Below are 26,920 nucleotides of genomic sequence, written 5' to 3' on the forward strand. Positions count from 1 at the left end.
TTCTGAAACCATGTTGTCCAGGGTTATGGAGTTGCTGTGATTCCATGTATTTTGTGATCTTACTTCTTAGCACTCTCTCAAAATTTTTTATAATGTGCGATGTTAGTGCTATCGGTCTGTAATTTTTTGCCTCTGCCTTATTTCCTCCTTTATGAAGTGGTGCTATCTCTGCTGTTTTTAGTATATCAGGAATAACGCCAGTATCTAGGCTTTGTCTCCACAGAATGTGGAGGGCCTGCGATAGTAATTTTTTACAGTTCTTTATGAATATGGAGTTCCAAGAATCCAGGCCTGGTGCAGAGTGCATAGGCATACTGTTTATGGCTTCTTCAAAATCCAGTGGGGATAGGGTGACGTCTGATATATGATTTGATGTTGGTATCGTATCCATGAAAAATTCATTTGGGTTATCAATCTTTAGTGTGTTTAATGGCTCGCTGAAAACAGTCGTACTGCGTCCTCAGTAGCTCACTCATGTCTTTGTTGTCATCGGTGAAAGTTCCATCTCCCTTTCGCAGGGGCCCGATACTAGATGTGGTTTTTGATCTTGATTTTGCATAGGAGAAAAAATATTTCGGATTTCTTTCTATTTCACTGATGGCCTTTTGCTCTCTTTGCCTCTCCTGCCTCATGTGTATAAATAAGCATGTTAATGAAAAATATAAAAATAAAAGATCACACCTCTAGTTAATTTTTTACTATTTTAAGTTGTGCCCAAAATGCTTTGCATAATAATGGCTTCATTAGTATGTGTAACTCCTGTCCCTACAATTGTACATTATTATGTTCCTTTTAAACACATTCCTTTGAATAAACATTAATAGTATTAAGAGTTTATAGGTGCAGGAGATAAAAATACTTGCAGAGTGCCTCTGTAAACTACATACAGGTATTCATATACAGTGAATATATATAAGAATAGGGTAAAAACTTTGATGTATCTATTATGATTGTAGCGAGTAGATTATCCCAATAATATACTCGCTCCAAATATAGTGTTAATGTTCCTGTCAACCTTTGGAGATGAATGAGGTGAGGCGTTGCCCGGGCAACACGGTGAGATGCCCGAGCAATATAAGCAGCGGTGTAGCGAACATTAACTAGTCTACTTTCAAGTGTGGTCTAGAGCAGACACTTGCGAGATACTGTACCAACGCTCAGTGCGCTCAACTCACACCAACGTATCACCTGTGTACTTCTGTATATTCGACCAAATATATATATATAGTATCTTAGTGTCTGTGTTTATTTGTCACCATACTTTACGTAACAATAGAACCGTTACATTGGTGACCCAGTGAGTGAAAAAGAACACCTAGTCACAAACTAGATCTTCGCCATGGATTTATCTACCAGGTTTCCAGCATACAACGCAGATGAGCCAGAATTTTGGTTCATGCAGATGAAGGCTATTTTCGACCTTCACGAAGTTTCGACGATACCCAGCCACGATGGACTACAACATGGACTCTCACTGGACCTCTACTGTTTGCTGTGATGGAACGCTGTCAACACCCGCGCCACAGCTATGATTTTCATCGCGTCCATCTCTGCATTTTCATCTACTACGGCTTGCTGCTCCACGATCACTACTCACTCATCTGGCAGCTTCATCAGTAACTACATAATGTGGGATCTACAGCCTGTCCTGCCGACTCTCCGTCGCTGCCAGGGCACTGCTTGTTCTACAGGGGCGCCCACGAAAGCTGCTCTTTCGTCAGATTCATCTACACGTTCACTGCATTTTGATACTCTGCCGACTCAAGCCCTTTGCGCAGTACAGGACTTACAGCTTGCGTTTCCGACTCTTCGTCACCTCCAGGACAACTCAGCTGTAGCAGTGATTCCCTCGTTGTCCTAACTACGTGCCTACATTACCTCCTAATGTCCTGGTGCCCGAGCCCATCCGCCCGGATCTAAATGCTCCACCAGCGACCCAAGGACGCAACAATTATGCACATTCTTCTCTCCTGCTACACCGAGCTTGTCCACACACTGCCTACATCTTTTAGTACCAGACTACAATTTCCACAGTCAACAATGTAGTACTCGGCGTGTACAGTCCTAATCAACCCAAGACGCTACAGCTTCGACACAGAGCAGACAGCAGACTACGACCGCATCGAGCCGCCACGCTCTCGCTCCCCGAGTTTAGACACTCACAATTCTCAATCGAGCTGCCACGCTCTCGCTCCCCGAGTTTAGACACTCACAATTCTCAATCGAGCCGCCACGCTCTCCCACATAGAGCTCCACGACTCCGGCCTCACTCAGCTCTCTGCTCTGCTCCAGGCTTCGTCTCAACGTCTGCAACACTGCTAAATCCAGAGACACATCCGCCGACTACGCAGTTCACTTTTCGACCACAGTTACCAGCAGCACCGCCACCTACGACGACGGACGATCCTGTGCGACCTCCCACCCTACGACCCCAGTTAGATGACATGAGCGAAGAGGAGGAAGTTAACTTTGATGGTTATGTAACGCGAGCAGGTCGTACAATTCACCGACCAGCTAAGTTCCTTGACCTAAGTTCCTTTTCTTATATATATAAACGATCTGCCTAATGTCTCTAATATTCTCAAACCTATATTGTTTGCTGACGATACTACCCTTATCTACTCAAACCTCAACCCACATACACTAAATAATGTTGTGAATAATGAATTAAAAAAAGTCCACTTATGGATGTCAACGAACAAACTAACATTAAACATCGAAAAGACTTACTACATCTTATTTGGAAGCAAATCATCAAATGCAATTCAGCTACAGATAGACAACATTAACATCAGTAATAAAAATGATGGCAAGTTTCTTGGCCTATTCCTAGACAAGAGACTCAACTTCAGCACCCACATTCAACACATAACTAAGAAAGTCTCTAAGACAGTTGGTATACTCTCCAAAATCAGATATTATGTTCCTAACTCTGCTCTCCTCTCACTATATTATGCACTAATCTACCCCTATCTTAATTATGGTATCTGTGCATGGGGGTCTACCACTGCAAACCACCTTAAGCCCATCATCACACAGCAAAAATCTGCTATCAGAATAATAACTAACTCTGCTTTCAGACAACACTCAGCTCCCTTGTTTAAATCTCTAAACTTGCTAAATATTAACTCCCTCCACACATTCTCTTGTGTCAACTACATTTACAAAACCCTGTTCTTAAATGCAAACCATGCTCTGAAACTCTCCCTGGACAGATGTAATAGGACCCATTATCACCACACCAGAAATAAATATCTCTTTGATATCCCCAGGGTCAAACTTAATCTGTGTAAACACTCTATGCAAATTAAGGGACCTAGTCTATGGAACTCACTCCCTAGTGAATTGAAAAACTGTAAAACTTTTGCCTTATTTAAAAGCAAAACCAAAAAGTACCTAACTTCATCTATTTAGTTTCCTACACTGAACTTTAAATTTGCTCTGTACCTAGTGGTACCCAATCTCCTAATTTTTATGTAATATCAAACAACCTTATCATTGTGTTCATTGCTGTCTTCTTTTATGTGCTAGCCATATGCTGTATTGTGACTACCAATTTTTGTCAACTACCATTCAAGCTGTCATTGCAATCAATCTTATATTGTTTCTGCTGTATTGTGCCTACCAATTTGTTGTCAACTACCATTTTAAGCTGTCATTGCAATCAATCATAGCTACCTATGTGCTTTAATATACTGTACCTATAATTTTCTCTCATCTTTTTTTTTTTTCATTCCATGTAATCTGTTATCATTTTTTTGTCTATAAATTTTGCAAGTATTTACCTCCTTAAAATTTTCTTAGATTAAGGACCTGCCCGAAACGCTGCGCGTGCTAGTGGCTTTACAAGACTGTAATTACCATAATTGTATCCTCACATTCCTTATGTACATTCTTGTATATGCATAAATAAATAAATAAATAAATAAATAAATAAATAAATCAAGTATTTTTCCTTTCATCCCCTGGGAGGGGGAGTTCTGTAGCGAGTAGATTATCCCAATAATATACTCGCTCCAAATATAGTGTTAATGTTCCTGTCAACCTTTGGAGATGAATGAGGTGAGGCGTTGCCCGGGCAACACGGTGAGATGCCCGAGCAATATAAGCAGCGGTGTAGCGAACATTAACTAGTCTACTTTCAAGTGTGGTCTAGAGCAGACACTTGCGAGATACTGTACCAACGCTCAGTGCGCTCAACTCACACCAACGTATCACCTGTGTACTTCTGTATATTCGACCAAATATATATATAGTATCTTAGTGTCTGTGTTTATTTGTCACCATACTTTACGTAACAATAGAACCGTTACATGATCAACTACTCGAAACCAGAGTATAAATGTTGAGATACAGTTATAATAGCCCTAATAAATAAAATAAAAAAAAATAAAATGTTTATTTAGGTAAGGTACATACATACAATAAATTTTTACAAAGATTGGTTGACTTATAGGTAGAGCTAGTACATACAATGCCTAAAGCCACTATTACGCAAAGCGTTTCGGGCATAATACTTAAACTTGCCACCAACACTGGCTGTTGGCAGGGATGCCAGAGTTGAACCACTATTGTTGGCCGAGCCACCAGTGTTGGCAAAGCCACCAGTGTTGGCAAAGCCACCAGTGTTGGCAAAGCCACCAGTGTTGGCCGAGCCACCAGTGTTGGCAAAGCCACCAGTGTTGGCAAAGCCACCAGTGTTGGCCGAGCCAACAGTGTCGATAGTGCAACTAAAACGTTGGCAGTCAGCCCTGGCACAGTTACCTGCACTGCCCTGGTCAAAAACTGCCCAGCCTGCCCAGCAAGCTTCTTTAGATCCATGTTGGGTGTTGCTGGCGGCGGTGTAGTATTGGCTGGTGAGGGTGGCTGCTCTTCACTATTGACACTTTACTGTTTGCTGGGCGGCCCATAGACGGCGCCTCGCTCGTTCTGCAGACGACACTCGCCTCACACACCTGCTACTCTCGCACACCTGCTGCTCGCACGCACACACCTACTTTCACGCACACGCACAAAAGAGGGACCCGTGGTTTAATCAGAGATATAAGCTGGCAAAGCAACTAAGTACAAAGACAAGAAGAAACTACAAAAATAACAGGACACCAGAGAGAGCAGGTGGTAACTATCCACAGGTAATACAGCTAACTATCCACAGTCTCTGTACCTAACGCCTGCAAATTCCACTGATGTTAATGATATAATCCTTTCCCTTAAAACCAAGTCTAGTGCCCTTGAGGAGATACCAACTTTAATATAACTTTCCAGATATTAAAAAAAAAGCGAGAGTAATCCCTGTCCACAAATGTGGTGATCTCACAGATGTTAACAACTACAAACCTATATCAATCCTACCTAACTTGTCAAAAATATTTGAAAACTAATCTACAAGCAGCTTTACTCTTATCTAGCCAAACACAATATACTTAGCTCTTGTCAATATGGCTTCAGACCCAAAAAAAGCACTAACGATGCACTTATTAGTATGATTAACTTGATTCATGCAGCTCTTGATAAAAATGAGTTCCCTATTGGGTTATTTGTGGACCTGCGTAAGGCTTTTGTCACTGTCAACCACCAAAACCTTCTTCTTAAATTACATCATTATGGAGTCAGAGGACACCCCCTGCAATACCTCAAATCTTACCTTACTGACAGGCTCCAGTATGTTTCTGTGAATAATTCAATTTCTCCCACCCTTCCCATCAACATCGGTGTTCCTCAGGGCAGCATACTTGGCCCTCTCCTCTTTCTCATCTACATTAATGACCTTCCAAATGCCTCCCAACACCTCAAACCAATTCTATTTGCTGACGACACAACCTACATTTACTCCAGTCCTGACCCCCTTGCTCTAAATGTCACAGTGAATACTGAGCTAAATAAAGTCCATCTTTGGCTAACTGCTAACAAACTCACCCTTAACACTGACAAAACTTTCTACATTCTGTTTGGCAATAAATCCTCTAATCAAATAAATCTCAGGGTAAACAATACCCAAATTTGTAACAAAATAGGTGGCAGATTCCTTGGCGTTCTCATTGACCACAAGCTGAATTTCCAGGGTCACATTCTAAATATATAAAAAAAAGTTTAAAAAACTGTTTGCATTCTTTCTAAGATCAGATATGTACATCGCCCTCCCATGGTGACGCTCTATTACTCCCTCATCTATCCATATCTCAACTATGGTGTTTGTGCTTGGGGTTCTACTACCCAAAATCATTTACATCCTCTAATTACTCAACACAAAGCTGCTATTAGGACAATATCCAACTCTGGTCCCAGACATCACTCGGTACCCCTACTCAAATCTCTGAATATGTTAGATATTAAGTCACTGCACATTCTCTCATGTGTATTATACATATATAAAACGCTGAACTGTAATGCCAATCCTGACCTCAAAAGCTTCATTGAAGGTTGTAACAGAACCCATGAGCACCACACCAGAAACAAATACCTTTTTGATATTCCAAGAATACGACTTAATCAAACTAGAAATGCTCTACAAATCAAGGGACCCAGAATGTGGAATGACCTTCCCAATCATGTTAAAGATTGTACCTCTCTCAACCAGTTTAAGTTAAAAACTAAGCACTACCTAATAAATTCCCTTTAACCTACCTTACCCCTATATTGTTAACCCATGTCTGTTTTTTTAAACAACGCTGTTTGTCGACCTAATTGTATTTGTGCTGCTTTTTCTGCCATGTTCCCCCTTTTTTATTTTTATTTGTTCTCAACACATTTCATACTTTAATTAATCTCAATTAGTATTAAGTTTTAGTCTCTGTTTTTCCTGCCCGAAACGCTTTGCGTAATAGTGGCTTTAGGCATTGTATGTACTAGCTCTATCTATAAATCTATCAATTTTTGTATAACCTCTTGTATGTATGTACTTTACCTGAATAAACATCTATTTATTTATTATATTTATTTATTAAGTTACAAAAAAGACTCCAGATCTTTAACTCCTGCTATTGCATTGCTCTTCAACAAGTTTCTTGAACTCCAAACCTTTCCAGATATTCTAAAAAAAGTGAGAGTAACCCCTGTCCACAGATGTGGTGATCTCACTGATGTTAACAACTACAGACCTATATCAATCCTGCCAAACTTGTCAAAAATATTTGAAAAACTAATCTACAAGCAGCTTTACTCTTATCTAGCCTTACTCTTATCTAGCCAAACACAATATACCAAAGCTTCAGACCCAAAAAAGCACTAACAATGCACTTATTGTCTATTTGGAGGGGATTTCGGGAGCTGACCCACAGATGGCGCGGTCGTCACTGCTCCGTGCTCGGACGCTGGGCTCGGGTCCATAACATACGTGTTATCCAAAGTTTTTTAGTTAGTTTAGTTCATTTATTATGCACCCCACACCCAATATACTGCTTGTCTAGCTAATGACGTTTATGTTCCCAGAGGTGGCATGAGGAGGCGATTGTACTGAGGACAGTTCACGTTGGGCAGTCCAGAACTCCACTTTGTCCTGTGAGAGGACAAAGTGGCCGCCGTCGGTAGTAGCAGTGTGTTTGCTGTTGAACTTTTGTAGTGTTGTATGGACCGACGTACCCGGGATTTGGCTCAGAGGAGTTACGAGACGACATTATGGGTTTGTCTGCTGAGAAGTGGTGCTAGTGTGTTGCTAGAGACTTCTGCAAGGGTGTTAGCTACCCCTGTACGTGATTACTTGAGAACCTTGTCAGTGAGTTGCTGAAGCCCTCTGCCAGTGTGTTTCTGGAGAGTGGATGTTTGGTATTGGGACATCGTGACGATACGGTGTGTGGACTAGCCCATGTTGAAGGTGAACGCGCCGGTGATTACCATTGAGCGTGGACGACGTGTACTTGAAGATAGTGGACTCGCCGGGATTTGATGAACACTGCAGATCTATTGTGTGTCCTGGGTGAAAGCGACACAGTGTAAATATGTGTAGTTATAATTCTATAGATAATATATTGGTGAAGGTGTAATTGAGTGTTGTTTATTCCCCCCCCCCCCCCCTTCCTTATGCTTTGTACTGTTACTTGCTACTACTAATTCTTGAGAAATTACCTTTGACTTGGAGTAGGATCATAGAAGAGGTTGTAGCAGAAATTAATATCTCCGGTTACCCTATTAAGATAGTGAATATGGTGAACAGACTGTGATGGCATCCTGTACCGAAACTGACCCGACTAATGGAGTCGGCCATCTTGATTTCTTCCATGGCAGTGAATCGGTGCAATGGGCACTGATATAAGGCTGCCGGGAAAAAGTACTTCCCGCGGAGGGACGAGTCAAGGGAAATCTAGTGCTGACACCAGCGTTGGACACCCCCACTGAAGTTTAAATCTGTCCCACTGGTGTGTCAAGAGGATTGGCGCCACATCTGTTGCCCAAGGAAGAAGGCTGAGGATACGTGAGAGCCAGGTAGCAGCAAAGGATATGGTGACAGAACTTCAGTGAGCTGGCGACACATGTGACTACACACCACTGGAGATATCATTTCCTAGCTAAGTAATCTACCCTCCCCTTCCCCTTTCTTGAATAGGGGTTCCCAAGGAAACCTGTAGGAATTTCATTATATACACTCGTGTAGTAGGATATAGTGAAATTATACATGTGAATAGTTTCGTATAGTAGTTTTTATAGATACTTTTTATTTTTATATATTTATATAAACTTTATATTTTATAAACTAGTAGTTTTTATAGAAACTATACATACGTTAGCATTAATGACGGTTGAGAGCGGCTGTAGATTGCAGATTTGATTGAGGCTATCCAAGATAAATCATTATTTATGTATTTCTTTGGTTAGTAATTGTCATTTTGGTTTTAAACGTTGCGTTTATATGTAGCTTCATTACGGTTATGCCACGACACACACTAATATATATATATATATATATATATATATATATATATATATATATATATATATATATATATATATATATATATATATATATATATATATATATATATATATATACATATATTCAGAAGGAGTCACACTCCTTCTGAAGATGTATTAATATACAAAAGTACTTGAGGAAATTCCTGTATTAAATTTCCTCCGTGGTCTGACACTGTCACATTTTTAATCACGTTTATTTTCGTGATTTACACACACACTCCTTTTCCGGTACTGGTGTGACGTAGATCTTCCTCCCGCCACTGCTAATGTGTCGTATAGTACTAGATTATACCATTATACCCAGTCTCCCAATCTTTATGTACCCAATCTGAGCATCTTTACCATCGTGATCATTGCTGTCTTATATGTGCTGTCAATCTGCTGTATGGTGTCTATTAATCTTGTTTAAATTACCAATCAAGCTGTCAATGTAATCAATCAGAGCTTTAATATAACAATGTGCTTTAATATACTTACTAAGCTCTCTCATCTCATTTTTCTCTTGCAATGTATTTGTTATCATTTATCAATTCTGATAGAAATTACCTACTTAAAATTATCTGTTAGATTAAGGACCTGCCCGAAACGTTGCGCGTACTAGTGGCTTTACAAGATTGTAAATACTGTACTATTCACTGTATTCTCACAAACCCAATGTACCTTCTTGTATATATATAAATAAATAAATTATACACTTGGGTGCCAAGTGTGTCAAGAACTAGCTGCCCTAGACTATATGAAGGGGACATAGACAGGCTATTTAACACATGGGGACACAGATGGAAACTGAGTGCCCAAATGAGCCACAGAGATATTAGAAAGAACTTTTTTAGTGTCAGAGTGGTTGACAAATGGAATGCATTAGGAAGTGATGTGGTGGAGGCTGACTCCACACACAGTTTCAAGTGTAGATATGATAGAGCCCAGTAGGCTCAGGAATCTGTACACCTGTTGATTGACGGGACCAAAGAGCCAGAGCTCAACCCCGCAAACACAACTAGGTGAGTACACACACACATTAATTATATATATATATATATATATATATATATATGCGCGAACAAGCCTGAATGTTCCCAGGCATATATGCAACTAACAACTCACACCCCAGAAGTGACTCGAACCCATACTGCCATGAGCACTTTGCAACTGGTGTACAGGACCCCTTAACCACTTGACCATCACGACCAGACAAAACTTCTTTCGAATCACCTGTGGGGTGTGAGTTTTCAGTTGCATATATGCCTGGGGACCATTGGCAATTGTGTTCCTCACGTGTGCCCCAAAGAATGAGGTGATTTGATAAAATACCATGCCCAAGATTACCATCAGAGTGCCGGAGGGATGATGGAGAATTAGCCTCGGCTACCATCATCTTTTGTCCGGTCGTGATGGTCGAGTGGTTAAGTGGACCTGTACACCAGTTGCAAAGTGGTCTTGGCAGTATGGGTTCGAGTCACTTCTGGAGTGTGAGTTTTCAGTTATATAATATATATATAATATGTGTGTGTGAAAGCCTGACATTCTTGGGTACTATAGCCACGTGAGTACATGAATAAAGATAAAATGAAATCGGGGAACGTAGCCTCGGTGTTGAAATAATTTCTTCCGCGCTGGACGCAGGTGAGAACCCCAATGATCACAGTGGTTGGATAACCGGGTGTCTGAAGTAAACACCAGCCATTCCTTGACATTTGCCGCTCTACCTCCCGCTCTCTGGGGACAGAAAGTAGCCTTGTGAGTTTCCCAGAGGTTCTGCGATCGAGGTCCTTTTGTTTTGAGGCCAGTGTACACGGGTTAAGCGCCGACTTCACGGGAAAATGAGTACAGAGCCGACTGTAAGGATACTGTAAAGAGAGCTCTCTTTACAAGAGCACCTCAAGGTACAGTATCACCGGTAGAGCTTGACGAGGCTCTGCCCTTTGTCTTCCATTCCACAATACATACATGTGACGATTCGAGAGAGACCTGGAAGCGGACGTAACACCAAATCTAACTCCTGAGGCACATAAATCGGATATCGACAGCAGCGTACTCTACGCTGGCAAAAGTTAGATCATTCAGAAACCTAAGTAAGGAGGCATTTAGGGCGCTTTACACTGCCCACGTGAGACCAGTCTTAGAGTATGCCGCCCCATGATGGAGCCCCCCACCTGAAGAAACACATAAAGAAACTAGAAAAGGTTCAGAAATTTGCGACGAGGCTCGTCCTAGAGTTACGAGGGATGGGGAATGAAGAGCGACTGAAGGAACCGAATCTGACGACACTAGAAAACAGGAGGGATATGATAAAAAACGAAGCGTTTCTTGCCCGAAACGCTAAGCGTATTAGTGGCTTTAGGTATTGTATGTACTAGCTCTGTCTATAAATCAATCAGTATGTTTGTAACTCTGCATCTATGTACTTTTTCTAAATAAAATATTATTATTAGTATTATTATTAGTATTATTATTAAACATATCAGATACTTAGGGGGAATGACAGTGTAAATAAACGAAATAAAACGGACGAGACAAAACACTGAATACTGACAGAACAAGGGGACATGGGTGGAAGCTGGGAACTCAAATGAGTCACAGAACTAAGGAACTATCAGGGGAAAGCGCCAAGCCATTACTATTATTTAGCACTGGGAAGGGATCAGGATAAGGATTTGGGATGGGACAGGGGAAAGGAATGGTGCCCAACCATTTGGACGGTCGGGGATTGAACGCCGACCTGCATGAACGGGACCATCGCTCTACCGTCCAGCCGAAGTGATGTTGTGAAGTTTTCTTTTAGTGTGAGAGTAGTGGGAAACTGGAATGAACTTTAAGGAGCAGGTTGTGGAAGCAAACACTATTCATAATATTAAAACTAGATATGATAGGGAAATAGGACATGAGTCATTGCTATAAACAGCAGTTTCCCTAGAAAGGCGGGGTCCAAGAGTCAATGCTCCATCCTGCAGGCACAAATAGACGATTACATACATATACATACATACAATAAAGTACAATGAGTTGAGAGTACACCCATTGGTGATGAAGTGCAAACCACTAACATGCATAGTTTCAGGCTGATCAGATAGTAGAAAATGTCATAAATGTGGTGTATGGTTGACGCAACATAACGTGTCTGGCATCCCCGGGCGGGGTGTTCCGTGAACATGTATCAGGGATACGTTCTCGTGTACTGGTCTGCACCCGCTGCCCTCCATGACTAGCGTCGACGCCACACTCCAAGGCCACGGCACGGCACTCCCTCGGCATCGGTTCTCACGCACACAACCATGGCTCTCCTCCTCCAGTCCCTGCTTCTACAGCAGCACCTCTTAAGTCATCACATCCTAAAAGACCAGTTCCTCATTCCCAGCCTGCTGTTGACGCTAAACTTTCCTCAAACACCAGAGGATTCGTTAGGGCATCCACCGACAGGCTACGATGATGAACAACATCCACAGATGTCTAATATTACCAGGGTGTGGCCCTCAAGAACCCAGCAAGACCCTAATACGCTGGAGATTGGCAACAGGTTCCCGAACAAGGAAGACCTTCAGGTGACCATGATGGCCAACCAGCTGGCCATCGCCCAGCTCAGCCAGGTGGTGCTGGGCCTTTTCGGTCCCCGCCTTTTCTCTGCCAATCACTCCAGGTGGACCCCTACACTAGGTATGTTGATTCTCTTCTTTAGTTCATTTTATCCTCACCAATCTCTTATGCAAGAGTTGAAGTTAATAATGGAGAGTTGTAAATTGGAAAACAAATCAAGTTGAGATTAGACTTAAGTAGAGACGTTACACCAGCGGGGCTTCATGAGGTCTTTGATAGTCCTCGACATGCTGAGGGCGAGGCTTGGTGATTGTTAGAATCTTCACTCACTCTACCTGCCTACCTTGTGGCTTCCTTCTGCTGGTATATATATATATATATATATATATATATATATATATATATATATATATATATATATATATATATATATATATATATATATATATATATATATATATATATATATTTATATATATATATATATATATATATATATATATAAATATATATATATATATATATATATATATATATATATATTATTAAATATATAAATATATATATATATATATATATATATATATATATATATATATATATATATATATATTATTAAATATGACCGAAAAAGTAAGATTAATAATTCTAACACGAATTTTCTCAATCTTTCGTACATTACGCTTCACTGTTGGAGGTAAATCAAAAATCAATTCTCCAAAATTCATTTTTATTTCTAGTCTGACGCGACACGGACGCGTTTCATAAAACTTATTACATTTTCAAAGACTTTAGTTCACAAATACGCAACTGAATAGAACTTACGTATCTCCGATTTTATATCTACATTTGAGTGAGGTGGAAGGGGTGATGTGGCATTAACACAAGACAGAACAAAATGTGGTATTAATAGGGTATTAATTTCATCAACACAAGACAGAACAATGGTATTAATAGGGTATTAATTTCATCAACACAAGACAGAACACGAAACAATGGATATTGAATAGAAGTGTTTGTAGAAAGCCTATTGGTCCATATTTCTTGATGCTTCTATATTGGAGCGGAGTCTTGAGGTGGGTAGAATATAGTTGTGCAATAATTGGCTGTTGATTGCTGGTGTTGACTTCTTGATGTGTAGTGCCTCGCAAACGTCAAGCCGCCTGCTATCGCTGTATCTATCGATGATTTCTGTGTTGTTTACTAGGATTTCTCTGGCGATGGTTTGGTTGTGGGAAGAGATTATATGTTCCTTAATGGAGCCCTGTTGCTTATGCATCGTTAAACGCCTAGAAAGAGATGTTGTTGTCTTGCCTATATACTGGGTTTTTTGGAGCTTACAGTCCCCAAGTGGGCATTTGAAGGCATAGACGACGTTAGTCTCTTTTAAAGCGTTCTGTTTTGTGTCTGGAGAGTTTCTCATGAGTAGGCTGGCCGTTTTTCTGGTTTTATAGTAAATCGTCAGTTGTATCCTCTGATTTTTGTCTGTAGGGATAACGTTTCTATTAACAATATCTTTCAGGACCCTTTCCTCCGTTTTATGAGCTGTGGAAAAGAAGTTCCTGTAAAATAGTCTAATAGGGGGTATAGGTGTTGTGTTAGTTGTCTCTTCAGAGGTTGCATGGCTTTTCACTTTCCTTCTTATGATGTCTTCGACGAAACCATTGGAGAAGCCGTTATTGACTAGGACCTGCCTTACCCTACAGAGTTCTTCGTCGACTTGCTTCCATTCTGAGCTGTGGCTGAGAGCACGGTCGACATATGCGTTAACAACACTCCTCTTGTACCTGTCTGGGCAGTCGCTGTTGGCATTTAGGCACATTCCTATGTTTGTTTCCTTAGTGTAGACTGCAGTGTGGAAACCTCCGCCCTTTTCCATGACTGTTACATCTAGAAAAGGCAGCTTCCCATCCTTTTCCATCTGAAAGTGAAACGCATCACGGAACTCTGCTCAAATGCCTCCTTCAGCTCCTGCAGATGTCTGACATCAGGTACCTGTGTAAAAATGTCGTCAACATACCTGCAGTATATGGCCGGTTTCAAGTTCATGTCGACTAAGACTTTTTGCTCGATGGTACCCATGTAGAAGTTTGCAAACAGGACACCTAGGGGAGAACCCATGGCGACCCCATCTACTTGCTTATACATGTGCCCATCCGGGCTCAAGAAGGGTGCCTCTTTAGTAGAAGCTTGGAGTAGTTTCCTCAGAATATTTTCTGGTATGTCAAGAGGAGTACAGGCTGGATCACGATACACTCTGTCGGCTATCAAAAAAATACTATAAAACTATATACTATATAGTTTTATAAACTATAAAACTATAGTTTATAAAAAACTATATAGTTTATAGGCTACTATAAAACCAGAAAAACGGCCAGCCTACTCATGAGAAACTCTCCAGACACAAAACAGAACGCTTTAAAAGAGACTAACGTCGTCTATGCCTTCAAATGCCCACTTGGGGACTGTAAGCTCCAAAAAACCCAGTATATAGGCAAGACAACAACATCTCTTTCTAGGCGTTTAACGATGCATAAGCAACAGGGCTCCATTAAGGAACATATAATCTCTTCCCACAACCAAACCATCGCCAGAGAAATCCTAGTAAACAACACAGAAATCATCGATAGATACAGCGATAGCAGGCGGCTTGACGTTTGCGAGGCACTACACATCAAGAAGTCAACACCAGCAATCAACAGCCAATTATTGCACAACTATATTCTACCCACCTCAAGACTCCGCTCCAATATAGAAGCATCAAGAAATATGGACCAATAGGCTTTCTACAAACACTTCTATTCAATATCCATTGTTTCGTGTTCTGTCTTGTGTTGATGAAATTAATACCCTATTAATACCATTGTTCTGTCTTGTGTTGATGAAATTAATACCCTATTAATACCACATTTTGTTCTGTCTTGTGTTAATGCCACATCACCCCTTCCACCTCACTCAAATGTAGATATAAAATCGGAGATACGTAAGTTCTATTCAGTTGCGTATTTGTGAAATAAAGTCTTTGAAAATGTAATAAGTTTTACGAAACGCGCCCGTGTCGCGTCAGACTAGAAATAAAAATGAATTTTGGAGAATTGATTTTTGATTTACCTCCAACAGTGAAGCGTAATGTACGAAAGATTGAGAAAATTCGTGTTAGAATTATTAATCTTACTTTTTCGGTCATATTTAATAATATATGTCTACAGGAAAGACTGCTACCAAAATATACTAATATATATATATATATATATATATATATATATATATATATATATATATATATATATATATATATATATATATATATATATATATATATATATATATACGTTATATATATATATATAACGTATATATATAGATAATATATATATGAATATATAATATATGAATGAATCTTAATGCAATTTGAATACAAATTTATTAAATTTTCTGAAGTGACGCAAGTTTCTTTTTCAACACCTCCGCCCATTTCCTGCCCCGCCACCGCCCGTCTCTTGCACCGCCGTCTCCGGCAACCTTCTAAGGAGAGGTGACCCGGGCCTTCTCTGCTATACGAGGAGAAACAGGTTAGCATTCGCGTGTTTACACACACACACACACACACACACACACACACACACACACACACACACACACACACACACACACACACACACACCTAAATGCAAGGTCATGAAACTAGGCGGTGGAAAAAGGAGGCCAGACACAGGATACCGAATGGGAAATGAAGTACTTAATGAAACGGACAGAGAGAAAGATCTAGGAGTTGATATCACAACAAACCTGTCTCCTGAAGCCCACATAAAAAGAATAACGTCTGCGGCATATGCGAGGCTGGCTAACATCAGAACAGCCTTCAGGAACCTGTGTAAGGAATCATTCAAAACCTTGTACACCACATATGTAAGACCAATCCTGGAGTATGCGGCCCCAACATGGAGCCCGTACCTTGTCAAGCACAAGACGAAGCTGGAAAAAGTTCAGAGATATGCCACTAGGCTAGTCCCAGAACTAAGAGGCATGAGTTACGAGGAAAGGCTGCGGGAAATGCACCTTACGACACTGGAAGACAGAAGAGTAAGGGGAGACATGATCACTACCTACAAAATTCTCGGAGGAATTGACAGCGTAGATAAGGATAAACTTTTTAATACGGGTGGTACGCGAACAAGGGGACACAGATGGAGACTGAGTACCCAAATGAGCCACAGGGACGCTAGAAAGAACTTTTTCAGTGTCAGAGTAGTTAACAGGTGGAATGCACTAGGAAGTGATGTGGTGGAGGCTGACTCCATACACAGTTTCAAATGTAGATATGATAGAGCCCAGTAGGCTCAGGAATCTGTACATCAGTTGATTGACAGTTGAGAGGCGGGACCAAAGAGCCAGAGCTCAACTCCCGCAAGCACAACTAAGTGAGTACAACTAGGAGCCTTAAGCTACCCAAAAGGTGGCACGGGCATGAATAGCCCGTAATCATCAAATGCGCTATCAGTCTTGAATTTAAGCACGACGATTTCGTAACAGTTGGATACCAAGTGGATAGTCCAAACGGATGTGCAGTGCCTCAAGTGTTATCGTTGCTACACTAGCATAATTTGCCGGCTGAGAAAACTCCATGCCGGCAGACGGAGACCTCATTAATGGAGACGTTGTGTAGCCCATTGTACTACACTCACACACACACTACTCGACACCAGCAGGACACAACTACTGCTGGACACAAAGTGGCCAGCACCTGAACCACCTAGTTGTAAGTCTTAGTTTATAAGTTTCCCCCCCCACATATGGGGAAACCCTGTGCGTATTAGTGGCTTCAGGCATAGTATATACTTGTAATACCTAGAAATCCTAATTTGTTCTTGTTGGAGTACATTGTGTATGTGTGCACTTTTCCCTAAATACATATTATTAATATTAGTGGAGTGACAAGGGGGCCACCGTGCCAGGAGGCGCCCCCGGCGGCAGTCACCGCTTGACTCCCTCAGACCCGAACATCAGCCACATGGATGTGAGGAAACATTTCTTCAGTGAAAGTACAGTGAAAGAGTGTAACCAGCTACAAGGGGTAATATTAGACTCTTCCTCCGTCTAATAACTTTAAAAGCCACATGACAAGAACCAAAAGGGTCGCAAGTATTCAAAGTAGTTAACCGACAGATGAAATGGCGAGCCCCGGGAGCTGAAGTTTGGTCTCGCAAACTTTAATAACACACATTTCTCCTCACTTGGTGTTATTAACTTATTACAACAATTATAATAACAATGTGAAGTTGTTTATGGAGCCTGTGTACGTGTGTGTGTGTGTGTGTGTGTGTGTGTGTGTGTGTGTGTGTGTGTGTGTGTGTGTGTGTGTGTGTGTGTGTGTGTGTGTGTGTGTGTGTGTGTGTGTGTGTGTACACGTTCATGTCTAAAATAATGGGGGAACATTTGACAAGCCACCGGCTTCCTGCCTCTGTCGAAGCCACGAGAGACGATGGGTGTCAGGTAAATTCTGATAAATAAAGTTGCTTGTCTAAATATATTACAATCGGCATGGAGGTACATGTGTGCATACCTATCATAGCAGCAGCAGGAACTAAGCGCGGCCTCTCTCTCTCCGTGTCCTCCAGGCAGCCGCCACAAGCCCGCCAAGAACGTCGCTCAGCCAGGTAATGTTGTCGTAGTGTCGTATACTTGGCACAGTAGCAGGTTGTCTTAATCATATATCAGATGAAATAAAGCATGACATGAACAGTTAGTGAATGAGGGCGGTGGGTGGCGGGTGCGTGGTGTCTCCAGGACAGTTCCCGTGGCTGGTGAGTGTGCAGGTGACCAACTTCTACGACGCCTCCTACCACCTGTGTGGCGGCACCATCCTCTCCCCGCGCTGGGTCCTCACAGCTGCCAGCTGCCTCGACGGTGAGAAGGCTTCCTCTTTGCAGGTGAGGCACCACCACACCACCTCATGACATACTCAGGGAGTAGTGGTGAGGGAGAGAGCTAGGGGTGAGGGAGAGAGCTAGGGGTGAGGGAGAGAGCTAGGGGTGAGGGAGAGAGCTAGGGGTGAGGGAGAGAGCTAGGGGGGGTGGTGAAGCAAGTGAGCACTCAACAAAGGTGGAGAGGCCTTACAAAGAGATCTCCATGAGCTCCATAACTAACTGGAAGATTGGCAGGTGATTTTTAATATGGAGAAATGCAAGACCTTTGATGTAGAACTTAACAATGCACATCACAGCTACCAAATAGTCATCCACGTCCCACGTCATTTATATGACGTCGGCGTGGGTTGGGGCCTGGTGGCTGAGTGGACAGCGCACGGGATCCATAATCCTAGGGTCCGGAGATCGATCCCCGGCGATGGCGGAAACAAATGAGCAAAGTTTCTTTCACTGATGTCCCTGTTCACCTAGCAGTAAATAGGTACCTGGGAATAAAACAGCTGTTACGGGCTTCTTCCTGTGTGTGTGTGTGTGTGTGTGTGTGTGTGTGTGTGTGTGTGTGTGTGTGTGTGTGTGTGTGTGTGTGTGTGTGTGTGTGTATTCACCTAGTTGTGCTTGCGGGGCTTGAGCTCTGCTCTTTCCACCGGCCTCTCAAGTGTCAATCAACAGTTAGTAACTATTGACTAATTCCCTTTTTTATTGTGTGTACGTGGTGCTTGGGGCAGGTGGTGGCCGGGGAGCTGGACATGACCCACCAGGAGGGCGCCGAGCAGAGCGTCCCTGTCACTCGCCTCCTGAAGCACCCCCACTACACCTAGTGAGTAGCCTGGCTCCTCTTGGACTACCCCACTACACCTAGTGAGTAGCCTGGCTCCTCTTGGACTACCCCACTACACCTAGTGAGTAGCCTGGCTCCTCTTGGACTACCCCACTACACCTAGTGAGTAGCCTGGCTCCTCTTGGACTACCCCACTACACCTAGTGAGTAGCCCGGCTCCTCTTGGACTACCCCACTACACCTAGTACAGTAGCCCGGCTCCTCTTGGACTACCCCACTACACCTAGTGAGTAGCCTGGCTCCTCTTGGACTACCCCACTACACCTAGTGAGTAGCCTGGCTCCTCTTGGACTACCCCACTACACCTAGTGAGTAGCCTGGCTCCTCTTGGACTACCCCACTACACCTAGTGAGTAGCCTGGCTCCTCTTGGACTACCCCACTACACCTAGTGAGTAGCCCGGCTCCTCTTGGACTACCCCACTACACCTAGTGCAGTAGCCCGGCTCCTCTTGAACTACCCCACTACACCTAGTACAGTAGCCCGGCTCCTCTTGGACTACCCCACTACACCTAGTGAGTAGCCTGGCTCCTCTTGGACTACCCCACTACACCTAGTGAGTAGCCTGGCTCCTCTTGGACTACCCCACTACACCTAGTGAGTAGCCTGGCTCCTCTTGGACTACCCCACTACACCTAGTGAGTAGCCCGGCTCCTCTTGGACTACCCCACTACACCTAGTACAGTAGCCCGGCTCCTCTTGGACTACCCCACTACACCTAGTACAGTAGCCCGGCTCCGCTTGAACACAACCAAGATAGTTTATTTTACTTACAAGTTCCGTGATATATTTATCATAAGGGCTCAACAATATTTGCCACTGTTTACAACGTAATTCGTAATATGTACATTCTGTAGTATGTAGAAATAATAATAATAATAATAATAATAATAATAATAATAATAATACACAGAGAAATCACATTAACGTGATGTTTCAAAGGACAAATCCACAGAAGCCTTGATGAGGGTTCGAACCTATACATTGAATGTTCCTAGACGCACTCTAGTTAACTGTACCACGACATGGTTAAAATAATAGCAACCCGGAGTGCTATTGCACCCACAAGGGTCCCGAGGCTCTTACTAAAGCTTAACATGCATGGGGAAATTGTGTGAAACCCCGGTTAGGCTTCCACTTAAGCCTAACCAGGATTTTGTTTTCCTTTGTTTTCGTGTACAGCTGGGAGACGCCTTACAAGAACGACTTGGCCCTCCTGCAGCTGGTGGAGCCCCTGGTCCTCGGTGAGCAGGTCAAGGTGGCCGCCCTCCCCTCGCTGGCCTTCCTACCTTCCACAGGTAAGTTATCTTCACCACTACAGGTCGACTGTAGTCCCAACACTGTACCTTGTACTCTCTGGGGCCCTCACACCCACCCTACAGTACTGTGACCAACACTGTACCTTGTACTCTCTGGGGCCCTCACACCCACCCTACAGTACTGTGACCAACACTGTACTCTCTGGGGCCCTCACACCCACCCTACAGTACTGTGACCAACACTGTAGTCTCTGGGGCCCTCACACCCACCCTACAGTACTGTGACCAACACTACTCTCCGGGGTCCCTCACACCCACCCTATAGTACTGTGACCAACACTGTACTCTCTGGGGCCCTCACTCCCACCCTACAGTACTGTGACCAACACTGTACTCTCTGGGGCCCTCACACCCACCCTACAGTACTGTGACCAACACTGTACCTTGTACTCTCTGGGGCCCTCACACCCACCCTACAGTACTGTGACCAACACTGTACTCTCTGGGGCCCTCACACCCACCCTACAGTACTGTGACCAACACTGTAGTCTCTGGGGCCCTCACACCCACCCTACAGTACTGTGACCAACACTGTGCCTTGTACTCTCTGGGGCCCTCACACCCACCCTACAGTACTGTGACCAACACTGTACCTTGTACTCTCTGGGGCCCTCACACCCACCCTACAGTACTGTGACCAACACTACTCTCCGGGGTCCCTCACACCCACCCTATAGTACTGTGACCAACACTGTACTCTCTGGGGCCCTCACTCCCACCCTACAGTACTGTGACCAACACTGTACTCTCTGGGGCCCTGACACCCACCCTACAGTACTGTGACCAACACTGTACTCTCTGGGGCCCTCACACCCACCCTACAGTACTGTGACCAACACTGTACTCTCTGGGGCCCTCACACCCACCCTACAGTACTGTGACACCCATCTAGACTAATTAGTATGGTTCCCCCTTATCGTAAACAAGAAGCATGTTAGGTTTATCAATGTCATATCCCTAGGCCAACGACTGAATTCCTGCAGAAGGCAGCTCACAACAGTTGCCTAACTCCCAAGGTATCAATTTACTGCAAGTGAACAAAGGCATCGGGTGTAAGAAAACCTGCCCAAGCGTCTCTCCCTCCGTGGGAATCGAACTAGGGACTTTTCGATTGTGTTTCATTCCTTATACGAGAACTTGGCTTCACTTTACGGTAATGTGAGGTTGTGTGTGTGTGCAGAAATATGGTGTGATGTTGACGAGGTTAAACCGCTGCCAAATGATGTTGATGAGCGGGTTTTCTTCCTATTGGGGAGTGTTGTACATGCTGCTATGGCGGTGTGTCCACTCACAAGATGAGTGGCGCTGCCCAATAAACTCGCCCCTCGGGGCAAAATTTAAATTTAAAATGAGGTGTTGGTGTTGCAGTTGGTGAGTGTCGTGAGGCGGGGTGGGGTGTGAGTGAGGAAGGAGCAGCGGGCTCCAGGATCCTCATGTTCGTGGACGTATCCCTCATGCTCCGGCAAGACTGTCATGCAGCCTACCCAAGCCTCGGAGACAGTGAGGTGTGTGCCGGCCCCGGAGGTGCTGGCTCCTGTGTGGTGAGTACCCGCCTCTATCTTACCTGTCTTCACACTCTATCATACCACAACATTATAAATACATTTAAAATATTTGTATTAAAGAATCCTCAGAAACAAGTGGGACCTTTGAAAAGTCGCCGGCTTCCTGTCCCCGTCGAGGCCACTAGTGACTCTCAGGCAAATTATGACTAGACTGTTAAATATCGTTATATAAGAGTATAGTTGTTTTTGTCATATATAATATTTTGTTGATGATGAATCAATGTGAAGTGACACTTGCAGGGTGACAACGGCGGGACGTTGATGTGTGTGACCAGAGACGGCAGGACCCTGAGCGCCGTCATGTCCTGGCGTGAGGGCTGTGCCCGCCCCGGCAAGCCGGCCGTCTATATGGATGTTGCCAAGTACCTCCCATGGATCCTCAACACTACTGGCCTGTAGCCTGTGTTGTGATTACTGTCACAACACTGGTGGGGTATAGCCTGTGTTGTGATCACTGTCTCAACACTGGTGGCCTGTAGCCTGTGTTGTGATCACTGTCTCAACACTGGTGGCCTGTAGCCTGTGTTGTGATCACTGTCTCAACACTGGTGGCCTGTAGCCTGTGTTGTGATCACTGTCTCAACACTGGTGGCCTGTAGCCTGTGTTGTGATCACTGTCACAACACTGGTGGCCTGTAGCCTGTGTTGTGATCACTGTCACAACACTGGTGGCCTGTAGCCTGTGTTGTGATCACTGTCACAACACCACTGGCTTGTAGCCTGTGTTGTGATCACTGTCACAACACCACTGGCTTGTAGCCTGTGTTGTGATCACTGTCACAACACCACTGGCTTGTAGCCTGTGTTGTGATCACTGTCACAACACCACTGGCTTGTAGCCTGTGTTGTGATCACTGTCACAACACCACTGGCTTGTAGCCTGTGTTGTGATCACTGTCACAACACCACTGGCTTGTAGCCTGTGTTGTGATCACTGTCACAACACTGGTGGCCTGTAGCCTGTGTTGTGATCACTGTCTCAACACTGGTGGCCTGTAGCCTGTGTTGTGATCACTGTCTCAACACTACTGCCCTGTAGCCTGTGTTGTGATCACTGTCACAACACTGGTGGCCTGTAGCCTGTGTTGTGATCACTGTCACAACACTGGTGGCCTGTAGCCTGTGTTGTGATCACTGTCACAACACTGGTGGCCTGTAGCCTGTGTTGTGATCACTGTCTCAACACTACTGGCCTGTAGCCTGTGTTGTGATCACTGTCACAACACTGGTGGCCTGTAGCCTGTGTTGTGATCACTGTCTCAACACTACTGGCCTGTAGCCTGTGTTGTGATCACTGTCACAACACTGGTGGCCTGTAGCCTGTGTTGTGATCACTGTCTCAACACTACTGGCCTGTAGCCTGTGTTGTGATCACTGTCACAACACTGGTGGCTTGTAGCCTGTGTTGTGATCACTGTCTCAACACTGGTGGCCTGTAGCCTGTGTTGTGATCACTGTCTCAACACTGGTGGCCTGTAGCCTGTGTTGTGATCACTGTCACAACACTGGTGGCCTGTAGCCTGTGTTGTGATCACTGTCACAACACTGGTGGCCTGTAGCCTGTGTTGTGATCACTGTCACAACACTGGTGGCTTGTAATACAATAATAATTAACTGTGTTAGGTGACGGGGAGCCAGGTGTGTGCTTATACACGTTTGACTTATATCAACGACCCCCCCCCCCTTCCCAAGGTCGAATTACAGACCCCAGACTGTACCGCCACAACCAGCTGACCAGCTCCTGGGTACCTCCCTACTTGCTGCTCCAGGCACCAAGTAGGTAGGGAGAGAAGCCTACCTCTTCCTGTCACAACTATATCCTACGATGGAGTACAATTGTTGAAATCCATATATATAGGTCCAGGATGATGACTTCCTAGACTAACTTTGACGAGAATATCAGAGAAAGAGAGGAAATGTGGTGCCGCAACACATGGTGTGTTGCGGCATGTGTAAAAGAAAAGACTGTGAAGATGCTGCCATATGTGATAATATTCAGGAAATATAACAAATATAAAAGTTGATAATTAGTAGTCTGAGAATATGAGAAAAAGTACGCGCTTGTTAAGTGGATATGATAGTGGATATGATGGTGGGGTATAGCTTCGATTTTGTCACTAATTGTCACTGCTCTCCGTGAATCTACCTATATACCGTAGGGTTCCAAAGCATATTTATAAATATTTTCACTTTCAGTTTTGAGGATAGGTGAGGAACTGTCGAATCGATTTTCTATAAAAACTCAAGTCTTAGAAAATGAGAAATTCTCTATTGTAACTATGACTGACTAAAATAAAAAACAAAAAGGTAATATTTTTTATTTATTTATTTATATACAAGAAAGTACATTAGGTTTGTGAGAATACATAGCATAGTATTTACAATCTTGTAAAGCCACTAACTAGTACGCGCAGCGTTTCGGGCAGGTCTTTAATCTAACAGATTAATATTAATATTATTATTATTACTAAGTAATGGTAATGTCTTCTTGTAGACATAATAACAAAGGATATAAACCAACACTTATATATTTGTAAATTTTATGTAAAAATATACACCAAGTCTTTCGCACTCTCCCGAGTGCTTTGTCAAGGTCTGAGTGTGGTTAGGACCAGACTTACATATCAACGGGTAATCGCTGTCGATTTAAGACCAAGTCGTTGAGATTCAGTCTCGTCCAAACCACACACTCAGACCTTGACAAAGCACTCAGGACGGTGCGAAAGACTTTGTGAGTTTTATGTAAAGATTTATACCAACAAATAAGTGTGAGTTTTTATCCTATATCATTATTATTATTATTATTATTATTATTATTATTATTATTATTATTATTATTATATTTATTTACAAGCAGGCACAATGGGTATGCAAGATTACATAAGATTGGTATTTTTACATTCTTGCAAAGCCATTAACACGCATTGGGTTTCGGGCAGGTCCTTATAATCTAACATATCGGGTAAGATAAAAAAAGGTGCATTTGCAGCAAATTGTGTATTAACATATAACTACAATAAAAATTGATAGGTGATTTTACACTGGTGAAGATATGTCTTAAGTACTAATATTAAGCAAGTTGGTAATACAAGATACAGTGTAAGTTTGAAGCACAAGGTAGGAAACTGAGGATAAAATTAGGTACCTGGTTGATGGGGTTCTGGGAGTTCTTGTACTCCCCAAGCCCGGTCCGAGGCCAGGCTTGACTTGTGAGTTTTGGATTTACTTTTTGGATTTACTTATGAATAAGGCATAGGTTTAAAATTTGTTAATTAATTAGGGAGAGAGTTCCATAGACTGGGTCCTTTTATTTGCATGGAGTGTTTGTGCAGATTTAGTTTGACTCTGAGGATATCAAAGAGATATTTGTTTATGGTGTGGTGCTCACTGGTTCTATTACACCTATCCAGGAAAAGTTTCACATCAAGATTAGCATTTAGGAACAAGGTTTTGTACATATAAATAGCACATGAGAATGTGTGTGGAGTGAGTATGTTTAGCATGTTAAGGGACATAAACAGAAGACTTTTAATTGTTGAAAGACAAAGGCAGTGGACTTATATACTGTGACTCGCAAAATGCACTCCTGGTATTGAACGCACATAGTAGTGACACCCAGAAAATAGTCAGTGATATTCGAATGAATGTTTTAGCTGCTAAAGAAAACAGATTTGAAATTGAATTCCTTTGGATACCATCACATGTTGGCATCTCAAAGCATGACAATGTTGACATACTTGTAGACAGCCTGTAGTAGACCAGTAGTAAACATTGATATGGGTGTTTCATTAGCAGTGATAAAGAGAATACTTAAACAAATATCTAATGAAAATCTTACTGATCTAACAAATTCATAAACCTGAGAGCTGTAGCATTAAATATTATGATAGATATCGTGAGGAGACATTCACATATGGGACTAATAGAACAAGAACCCGGCAATGTGATGTTATAGTGGCCAGAATACGCCTGGGATATAAACGTATCTGGCAGCTTTCTCAAAACCCAAATGTCGAGTACACAATGTGTCAACTTTGTGAAAGAGAAAACATGCACTCATTGAACATTATATTGAAGAATGTCCCATATTGACAGATTCCCCCCCCCCCCACCCCCCGCCCTGGTTGAGATAGGGTTGTAAATACTATATGAATACTAGAACACTTGATGATATATTGTGAAAGTTGTTAATACACCATGTGTATTAAAACATGGTGTATTAAAACACATGATGTCGACACCCAAGATTGACTATGTAATGCTTCAGTAATACAATGTGATGACCTTGTAAAAGCATCTTAATCACCTTCAGTTGTTAATGCTTAATAACGCGCTAATTTCTATAGCAGCTATAGCTGTCAAAGTAGGGAGACATAAATGTATTGTGTGTCATACATATATATATATATATATATATATATATATATATATATATATATATATATATATATATATATATATATATATATATATATATATATATATATATATGTGTATATCATACACATATCCTGTATGTGTATACAGGATATGTGGAAGCTGGTCTAAATTAAATTTCACCTTTGTAAACTCACATTAATGACACTATGTAAAAAGACACCTCGAACACTGCATATGTAGGATAGACGTAAATCTGTGTACCTATGTATTATTGTTTGTGAGTTAGATTAGTATTTTAAAAGCACTACAATCACTTTCTGGGGTTGATTGTTCAATAAATCACTGAACTACATGTTTAACAGATCTCTAACCCGGTCCATGGCGGACAGAAGAAAATGTGTATTGGCTGGTTGGCATTATAAATGTGTGGCCACGTCTGTGGTAGAACAAAAA

General features: G+C 42.6%; 2 protein-coding genes across 5 annotated transcripts in view; one reads left to right on the top strand and one right to left on the bottom strand.

The window, feature by feature from the left end:
- The window catches only part of EndoB (SH3 domain containing GRB2 like, endophilin-B), an 84,707-nt gene extending 79,676 nt beyond the window's left edge, over positions 1 to 5,031 (bottom strand). The window contains exon 1 of one of the 4 annotated variants that reach the window (XM_069317962.1): positions 4,765 to 4,999. In XM_069317962.1, the coding sequence (XP_069174063.1) occupies positions 4,765 to 4,821 (57 nt within the window). In that variant the 5' untranslated portion in view covers positions 4,822 to 4,999. Of the gene's footprint in view, positions 1 to 4,764 lie in introns of all 4 variants that reach the window. The other 3 variants (XM_045767146.2, XM_045767147.2, XM_069317963.1) reach the window with 3 other exon arrangements.
- Positions 5,032 to 11,993: 6,962 nt separating this feature from the next.
- On the top strand, positions 11,994 to 26,819 carry LOC123773402 (trypsin-1). The gene is made up of 8 exons (XM_045767145.2): positions 11,994 to 12,558; positions 15,969 to 16,010; positions 18,057 to 18,095; positions 18,226 to 18,368; positions 19,091 to 19,182; positions 20,386 to 20,501; positions 21,891 to 22,063; positions 22,328 to 26,819. Exons 1-8 carry the CDS (start codon positions 12,180 to 12,182, stop codon positions 22,484 to 22,486), a joined length of 1,143 nt encoding a protein of 380 aa, XP_045623101.1. The 5' UTR covers positions 11,994 to 12,179; the 3' UTR covers positions 22,487 to 26,819.
- Positions 26,820 to 26,920: the final 101 nt, after the last annotated feature.

This window comes from Procambarus clarkii, chromosome 89, assembly GCF_040958095.1.
Source record: "Procambarus clarkii isolate CNS0578487 chromosome 89, FALCON_Pclarkii_2.0, whole genome shotgun sequence".
Lineage (NCBI taxonomy): Eukaryota > Metazoa > Arthropoda > Malacostraca > Decapoda > Cambaridae > Procambarus > Procambarus clarkii.